The following is a 9284-nucleotide window of genomic DNA, read 5'->3' as shown; positions in this document are numbered from 1 at the left end:
CATTTAGGTGCCAGGTGTAACTGAGGCTGTAGATGCTCCATATCCATTACTTTGAGTGTTTTATATAATATGACTAAATGTGCTTGTGTTGCAGGGGCAGTCAAGAAACATCAAGGCCACAGAATATGACATAAGCAGAGCTGTGGGAGACCACCTCAAGCCCCTGGTACAGCCGGGGGTGGTGTTTACCACTCCACCATGCCTTCAGCAGGCTGGAAAAGTGATACTGTTTTTCATACTAAGATGGACCAAGAGTCTGTTGATTGTTCATTGGGTTAATTTGTTCAAATCAAGCTTTATTTATACAGCACATTTCAGACAGGATACAACACAACGGAAAAAAACAAATAAAAAACAATGAAAATAAATATTTAGTACACAAACATGAGGATAAAAAAATAGAAGACTGACAAATGAATGACTAATGAGGAAATGCAATTGATTAAAATATTAATTGGATGCAATATCCAACCCCCAAATATAAGGGGTTCTGAAAGACACTCACAGTGTCCACTGAAAGTTGACTAGTAACAACAACTGGGACCCAAAAGACACCCACAACGAGACTCACTAAATCTGCCCAAGAAGAGGCAAACGCAAGGAAAACACACACCAAACTTAAAGACAGGACGCAAACCAAAAAGGTGGCGACTCTCCACATCTATCAAGACAACTGGAGCACTGGGCCAGACACTTAAATAGAACCTGGACCAGCTCAGGTGAAACACCTTCCCACTAATGAGCTGGACAAGCCAGGACAGGTGTAACACATACTGACTAACGAGGTGACACCAATCAGTGCACCGAAGACACATTTCATTTGATTGCATTCAAATGAATGACTCGGTATCCCCCTCTCCTACGCTCTAACGTCCAACCTCAAAATATAAACGAAAAAACCAAAGCCTGTAACACCTTCCCCTTTAAGACAACCAATATATCCTATATTTTTGTTGGACAAGTTTGCTCACCACCAACAAAAAACAACTTCCATTTCTCATTATAATCAACTACAAAGCTTCACCTTCTACAATATAAACATAGTATCAACTGGCTGTCAACAATTAAAAACAAGAAAAAAACACATTTCTAAATAATAATATACAATCATATAATTTTTTATCCTTTTTCTTTCCATAGAATCCTAAAACTCACTAGCTTCTAGTCCAAACTAAACTCAAATCGTATTAGTCACATGCGCCGGATACAACACTGGAACTCTTACTTACGAGCCCCTAACCAACAGTGCAGTTTCCAAAAAATACAGAAAAGAATAAGAGATAAAACTAATCTCCAACACGGAAAAGCGTGTCAAAATAAATTGTGATCCATGGTAACACACTGGTTAAATGCACAACACAAATATTTTTGACTGCCAACCCTTGAGACAATCAGCAACCAAGTTGTCCTTACCACAGACATGTCTGATTTCAAGAGGAAACTCCTGCGATATCCGTAGTAACTTTCCACCTCACTGTGTAGCTTCTCTCTCTTTTCAGGGTTCACTCAATAGGCATGTTGTTGGATCGGGGTCCAGTCCCCAATGTTCATCTAGTAGATTTGGGTTGGCACATCTGAGAATTAACCCTGACATTACGAAAGCAGGGTAACAATGTCAATATAATTGTACCCAAAAATTGTCAGTTGGTTTCATAAATAATTATTACTAAATGTTACATGAATTGTAAAATATGAAATATCAAAACCAAATATGTAATGGCAATAATTCACTTAATGGTGAGGCATGGAATAATAAAACATGTATCTTTTGTCAGGCTGGATGTTTGAAATATGAGGTGATTTGAGTCATGCTTCTTCAGTAGTGGAATAAAGACAATTAGCACTTGAATGTTGTCAATAAATACTGGAGTGATGTAAGATTGTTAATAAAATTGATTATAAAGCAATTTATTATACTGCGTCCATGTGTATAGGCTCCAAGTACTTTGAAATTAAGTTGTTTTCAAGTCATTGAAAAAAATGACCCGAAAATACATATTTTCAACTTTCAACTACTATCGAACTGGCTGGACTTCGAGCATAGTCTTCGAGCATAGTCTTCTTTTCAATTACATTTTGCTAGGTGGGATATTTAATTGATATCATGAAACAATTCCTTCATGTGTGTATTTTCTGATGTTTGATCAGATGTCTTTTATCAGAGAATTTCTTGTCACATTGATCACAGCTATAAAGTTTCTCCCCTGTATGTGTTCTCTGGTGTATAGTCAGATAGCTAGATGTACCAAAACTTTTCCCACATTGACTACAGCTATAAGGTTTATCTCCTGTGTGTCTTCTCTGGTGCACTGTCAGATGGCCAGATTGACCAAAACTCTTCCCACATTGACCACAGCTATAAGGTTTCTCTCCTGTGTGTCTTCTCTGGTGCACTGTCAGATGGCCAGATTGACCAAAACTCTTCCCACATTGACCACAGCTATAAGGTTTCTCTCCTGTGTGGGTTCTATGGTGTACAATTAGATGGCTAGATGTACCAAAACTCTTCCCACATTGATCACAGCTAAAAGCTTTCTCTCCTGTGTGTGTTCTCTGGTGTACAATTAGATGGCTAGATGTAGTACAACTCTTCCCACATTGATAACAGATATAAGGTTTCTCTCCTGTGTGTATTCTCTGGTGCACTATCAGGCTGTCTGGTTGAGTAAAACTCTTCCCACATTGACTACAGCTATAAGGTTTCTCTCCTGTGTGTACTCTCTGGTGCACTGTCAAGGCATTTGACGCAGTAAATTTCTTCCCACATTCATCACAGCCGTAAGGTTTCTCTCCTGTGTGTGTTCTCTGGTGTACAATTAGATGGCTAGATGTAGTAAAACTCTTCCCACATTGACAACAGCTGTAAGGTTTCTCTCCTGTGTGTATTCTCTGGTGCACTATCAGGCTGTCTGGTTGAGTAAATCTCTTCCCACATTGATCACAGCCATAAGATTTCTCTCCTGTGTGTGTTCTCTGGTGTGATTTCAGGATGCGTGACTCAGTAAAACTCTTCCCACATTGATCACAGACATAAGATTTCTCTACTGTGTGTGTTCTCTGGTGTATTTTAAGGTCTACTGAAGAGGTGACTCTTTTCCCACAGTCAGAGCTGCAGTGAGATGTCTCTCCAGTGTGTACACGCTGGTGTATTTTAAGTTCTGATGTCGATTTGCAGTAAGATTTCTTCCCTGTGGGTCTCTGCTGGTGTTTCTTGAGGAGTCCTGATCTGGATAGACTTTTCTCTGCCTCGTCAGCATCATGTTGCTGTTGAGGATCCCCAGAAGATCCACGATAGTCACCTCTCTCTCCTGTGTGAATGACAAAGTGAGATGGTTAAAGGCCCACAACAGCAGAAATCCACTGTTTATTTGAGGTACAAGGTGATGCCCAGAGCATACCCATGAAGTTGTACAACAATTGACATCTGTTAAATTTGACAATTAAGACAGTCAAGTTAGCAACGAGTCATATTTCGTCTTGTTTTCACATTAGTGGTAACTAGAAATAAATTATTAAAGTTGTTGAAATCCTAAGCAATTTGCCAGACAACTTTTGGTCCCAATAAAGGCCCATTTCTGTGTTTGCTAAAATTGTGCCACGAGGTCAATGCGCACACAATTTGATTGCAGAAAGTCCTCACTGCTAATGAGGATGTAGTATATCTGCCTGGGGGAAAAAATGGTGAGCGAAGATTTGAATTTTTCACTGTATTCTGAATATTACAGCACACCATCAGTGCAAGATCAGGAGTGCTAGTTAAGGAAACTCACATTAAGCTCTGTGTCTATTCACTAATTCACCACCGTGGGGGAAAACTCAGTGGTGTTCTCATAGGCTGACAGCAACAATAGCCTCAATTTACAGGTTGCTTATGAGGGCACTTCACATTACTTTTGGATTATAAATGTAAGGCTCGTTTGAATCTACTGCTTAATATGTTTGTGTTATTGTCGCAAAACTGCTTTATACTTTTAAAAAAACACTTCAACCAGTAAAATGCTCTTTGGCTAGCTTTTCTATCAGCCTGACAATTAGGGTTTGTACACTAGGTGTTGAACAAACAGTAACATAGTAGAGGTCGACCGATTATGATTTTTCAACGCCAATATCGATTATTGGAGGACCAAAAAAAGCCGATACCAATTAAATCAGACGATTTTTATTATATATATATATATATATATATATATATATATATTTGTAATAATGACAATTACAACAATACTGAATGAACACTTTTAGAATACATCAATAAAATAAATGTAGTCTCAAATAAATAATGAAACATGTTCCATTTGTTTTAAATCATGCAACAACAGTGTTGGAGAAGAAAGTAAAAGTGCAATATGAGCCATGTAAAAATGCTAACGTTTAAGTTCCTTGCTCAGAACATGAGAACATATGAAAGCTGGAGTCTTCAATGAAACATGAGTCTTCAATATTCCAAGGTAAGAAGTTTTAGGTTGGAGTTATTATAGGACTATTTCTCTCTATACTATTTGTATTTCATATACCTATGACTATTGGATGTTCTTATAGGCACTATAGTATTGCCAGACTAATCTTGGGAGTTGATAGTCTTGAAGTCATAAACAGAGCTGTGCATCAAGCATTGCGAAGAGCTGCTGACAAACGCAGGAAAGTGCTGTTTAAATGAATGCTTACGAGCCTGCTGCTGCCTACCACCACTCAGTCAGACTGCTCTATCAAATATCAAATCATAGACTTAATTATAATATAATAAACACAGAAATACGAGCCTTAGGTCATATTCAATTTAATATCGCTCTTCACCGACCCAGGAAGGGGCGGGGCCAAACAGGTGTTGTACCTCGTATCCCTCCTTCAGGGAACAGTAATTATAGTCAAAGTTACGCTCCCTTTCAGCCGGTCAACTTGAGGTAACATACTATGGGGAAATAAAATCATTCCCCAGCCGACCCAAACGGATACTAAATGAAACGGCCCATGGCAGACCACCCAGACCTGACCCCGCAAGATGAGTCAGTTTTGTAAATGTATTCATTATCTTTTGTTTGAAACACTCCTGTCAATGGGTTGAGTAAGGACGCATGACTGAAGTAGGACTAATCTACCTGGCCTGCACACAAATGTAGGCCTATAAATGTGCCCATTTGGGGATGTCTGATAGTATTTCTGATTGTCTTAACGCACCACCACTAATGAGTTGTGGAGCTTCTCAAAGCACATTTTTTTCACCTCAAAACAGCAAGTAAACAAAGTCTAATCAAAATCAATTGCAAATGAGAATAACTCCTCAAAGTATTAGAAAAATATTTCCAGCTCTCGCCCTTTCGATAACCACTCGGCACAAAAGGAAAAAAACGTAATGCGCTGATCCAGTGGAAATGTCATAAAATACCTGATTACTTCTTATCCCTTTCACAAATAGCCTACAGCTGTGTCGGTCGGTAACTCACAGGCAGGGGAAACTGAGGGCCCAGAATATTTTACACAATGTTTCAAGTTCGTTATTGACAGGCCATGTGATTTATAGGAAATGTATTTGCAATGTTTTAATCTGTTGGCTTTATGTAGGCAATTTTTTTACATAGTTGGCAATGGCAATAAAAGTGACTTTTAGATTTGTACAATTTTCATTTAGATAGAATGTAGTTTCACAGACAATGATTTTGAGATACTATTCTAAATTAAATTAAACTGTTCCAGTGAAATTAACATATGAAAATCATATCTGGCACCAGATTAGTAGAAATGGTAAGATAAATTTGCACTCCGAATGCAGGTTGCCGGCTGCTTGTGTAGCCTATTACCAGCAACATCAGAATTTATGAAGGACAGCAGGAGGAGGTGGATCGGGAAGAGTTTGTTTCTTCTTCTGGTTAGGCTATATTGATGTAATGGCATGACAAAAATGCAGAATATTTTACAATGACTTATCAACAGCTCTAATAATTTGACCCCCACAGGAAATCTACACTGGCAATTCTAGAATATTGTCACGTTACAAACGTGACAGAGTCTGGAGACGCCGTGGAGAACGTTCTGCTGCCTGCAACATCCTCCAGCATGACCGGTTTGGCGGTGGGTCAGTCATGGTGTGGCATTTCTTTGGGGGGCCGCACAGCCCTCCATGTGCTCGCCAGAGGTAGCCTGACTGCCATTAGGTACCGAGATGAGATCCTCAGACCCCTTGTGAGACCATATGCTGGTGCGGTTGGCCCTGGGTTCCTCCTAATGCAAGACCTCATGTGGCTGGAGTGTGTATAGCCTAGAAACCTGGTTAAACTATCATTATGACATCATGGATGAATTCTAGAATATACTATATAGCCTCAATGTTGATGTTTTGGTCACTTTTGAATGCTGGCGGTGCTTTTACTCTAGCGGTAGCATGAGACGGAGTCCACAACCCACACAAGTGGCTCAGGGGGTGCAGCTCATCCAGGATGGCACATCAATGCGAGCTGTGGCAAGAAGGTTTGCTGTGTCTATCAGCGTAGTGTCCAGAGCATGGAGGCGCTACCAGGAGACAGGCCAGTACATCAGGAGAAGTGGAGGAGACCATAGGAGGGCAACAACCCAGCAGCAGGACTGCTACCTCCGCCTTTGTGCAAGGAGGAGCAGGAGGAGCACTGCCAGAGCCCTGCAAAATGACCTCCAGCAGGCCACAAATGTGCATGTGTCTGCTCAAACGGTCAGAAACAGACTCCATGAGGGTGGTATGAGGGCCCGACGTCCACAGGTGGGGGTTGTGAGAACACCAAGATTGCCAGAGAACACCAAAATTGGCAAATTCGCCACTGGCGCCCTGTGCTCTTCACAGATGAAAGCAGGTTCACACTGAGCACATGTGACAAACGTGACAGAATCTGGAGACGCCGTGGAGAACGTTCTGCTGCCTGCAACATCCTCCAGCATGACCGGTTTGGCGGTGGGTCAGTCATGGTGTGGCATTTCTTTGGGGGGCCGCACAGCCCTCCATGTGCTCGCCAGAGGTAGCCTGACTGCCATTAGGTACCGAGATGAGATCCTCAGACCCCTTGTGAGACCATATGCTGGTGCGGTTGGCCCTGGGTTCCTCCTAATGCAAGACCTCATGTGGCTGGAGTGTGTCAGCAGTTCCTGCAAGAGGAAGGCATTGATGCTATCGACTGGCCCGCTCGTTCCCCAGACCTGAATCCAATTGAGCACATCTGGGACATCATGTCTCGCTCGATCCACCAACAGACTGTCCAGGAGTTGGCGGATGCTTTAGTCCAGGGAGATCCCTCAGGAGACCATCCGCAACCTCATCAGGAGCATGCCCAGGCGTTGTAGGGAGGTCATACAGGCATGTGGAGGCCACACACACTACTGAGCCTCATTTTGACTTGTTTTAAGGACATTAAATCAAAGTTGGATCAGCCTGTAGTGTGGTTTCCACTTTAATTTTGAGTATAACTCCAAATCCAGACCTCCATGGGTTGATACATTTGATTTCCATTGATAATTTGTGTTTGATTTTGTTGTCAGCACATTCAACTATGTAAAGAAAAAAGTATTTAATATTTCATTCATTCAGATCTAGGATGTGTTATTTTAGTGTTCCCTTCATTTTTTGAGCATTGTATAATTTTGACCTCATGGATGGCCAGTCCTTGTATTCACAGTGTAGTGAATTCAGGGGTTAGCCCTGAGCTGAACTCAAACCTGGGTCCAGCGACTGTCAAGCCAACACATTTTAACTGTTTCTGCCTGTTTAGGGGCAGAACGACAGATTTGTACCTTGTCAGCTTGGGGATTTGAACTTGCAACCTTCCGGTTACTAGTCCAACGCCCTAACCACTAGGCTACCCTGCCGCCCCTGTTACGCCAAGATGTCTAAACTTCTGGACGAGGTCCCTAGGTTTTGGGTTACGGTTGATACAATAGCTTTCTCTATGAATTTGAGAGTAGTTACATTTCTCCAGCCCCATCCCTCAGCTGTTTACCAAACCAAGTCTCAAGGCAGCCATTTTGTTGCGGTTTAAAAAAAAAAAACACATTAATCAACCAACCAATCTGCAGTTCAAACACTGTTTTGGTAATAAGATGATGGGGTTGGAGAAATGTAACTATTTTCAAATGCATAGACCCTGGATGCAAGGACTGAACATCCATGATATCAACATTATAGTTTTAACCATGTTGAGGCTACATAGTGTTGGTGTACATTGGTTCTAAACATTGGAGTAAAAAAAAAGCTTATTCTGGGTTCTGATGGGGTACAACAGTTGAACTAAGCTCATGAGCCATGTGTTATATTCTTCAAGAATCAATGTCTAGAAATAAATAATAAAACATTTCAATATTGCTGTCGCAATTTTAACACCACACATCAGTTCAACAACTGCAGAGTTTGTGCTTCTGTTTTTAAGACAGTACTTACTAGTGTTAATCAGGGCCCGTTCATCGTAAGAACCATTGAATGTCTCAATATGCGTTTGGGAAACCGGGCTCAGATATCCAGTTTCCTCCTCTTCCTCCTCCTTTTTCGATGTGACAGTCATCTCCCCTTCCTTCTTCACTCCAAAAACGGAATCCTCCTCTTCTTTTAGTGTAACAACCTCCTCTTTCACTCGGAACGCGTCTTCCTCTTCTTTCACTGAAACGTCTTTCTCTTCTTCTTTCACTGTAACAGCCTCACCCTCTACTTGTTTTTGTATTGTAACATCCTCCTCTTCCTCCTCCTCTTTGACAAGAGCTTCTTTCTCCGTCCAGCAGACCGCCTCTTCTTTATCAGGAGGAGAGTAGCTTAGTGAACTCATGGTCGGGGATGTTAGCTAGCTAGCATTAGCGATTAGCTTAGTTCTAAGCTAACTTAGCAAACCAGCTAGCTGACAAACGTACATATATAATTAAATGGGCCAACAAGTACATACAACAGAAGTGTGTTTAATACACAGTGACTAATATACACCAAAACAGTGTAAAGAACGTGAATGTTGTAGCTATGCTTGCTAGAACCCTACCGAGGTGTCTGACTAGCTGTTGTTGTTGAAGGAGCGTCCCGTCTACTAGATTATACGTCACACTTGCAGCGTCGCCTGAACCTAAAAGACGCACATCGCCTTCTGCTGACTGGAGTGGGCAACGCAGTTGAGGAATCAAACGTTTTATTTTTCATTTATTTCATAAAAGTTTAATATTATATTAAGTCGTTCAAAGAGAAGCATGTGTTGATTGATTCGTTTTTAATGAGTGATAAAAAAAATAAAAAAATGTACACCCACTACACATTTGCATTGAACCATACTTCTGACATGGATCATTTTGACCCC

General features: G+C 41.1%; 1 protein-coding gene across 1 annotated transcript; it reads right to left on the bottom strand.

Moving 5' to 3' along the window:
* Positions 1-262: 262 nt before the first annotated feature.
* On the bottom strand, positions 263-9024 carry LOC109890744 (zinc finger protein OZF-like). Its single transcript, XM_020482758.2, has 2 exons — positions 8393-9024; positions 263-3308 (listed from the first exon to the last, which is right to left on the bottom strand). The coding sequence occupies exons 1-2, from the start codon at positions 8769-8771 to the stop codon at positions 2119-2121; spliced, it is 1569 nt and encodes a 522-aa protein (XP_020338347.2). The 5' UTR covers positions 8772-9024; the 3' UTR covers positions 263-2118.
* Positions 9025-9284: the final 260 nt, after the last annotated feature.

The sequence above is a fragment of the Oncorhynchus kisutch genome, linkage group LG5 (genome assembly GCF_002021735.2).
Source record: "Oncorhynchus kisutch isolate 150728-3 linkage group LG5, Okis_V2, whole genome shotgun sequence".
Classification (NCBI taxonomy): Eukaryota; Metazoa; Chordata; class Actinopteri; order Salmoniformes; family Salmonidae; genus Oncorhynchus; species Oncorhynchus kisutch.
This window is presented reverse-complemented; position numbering and strand designations above follow the sequence as displayed.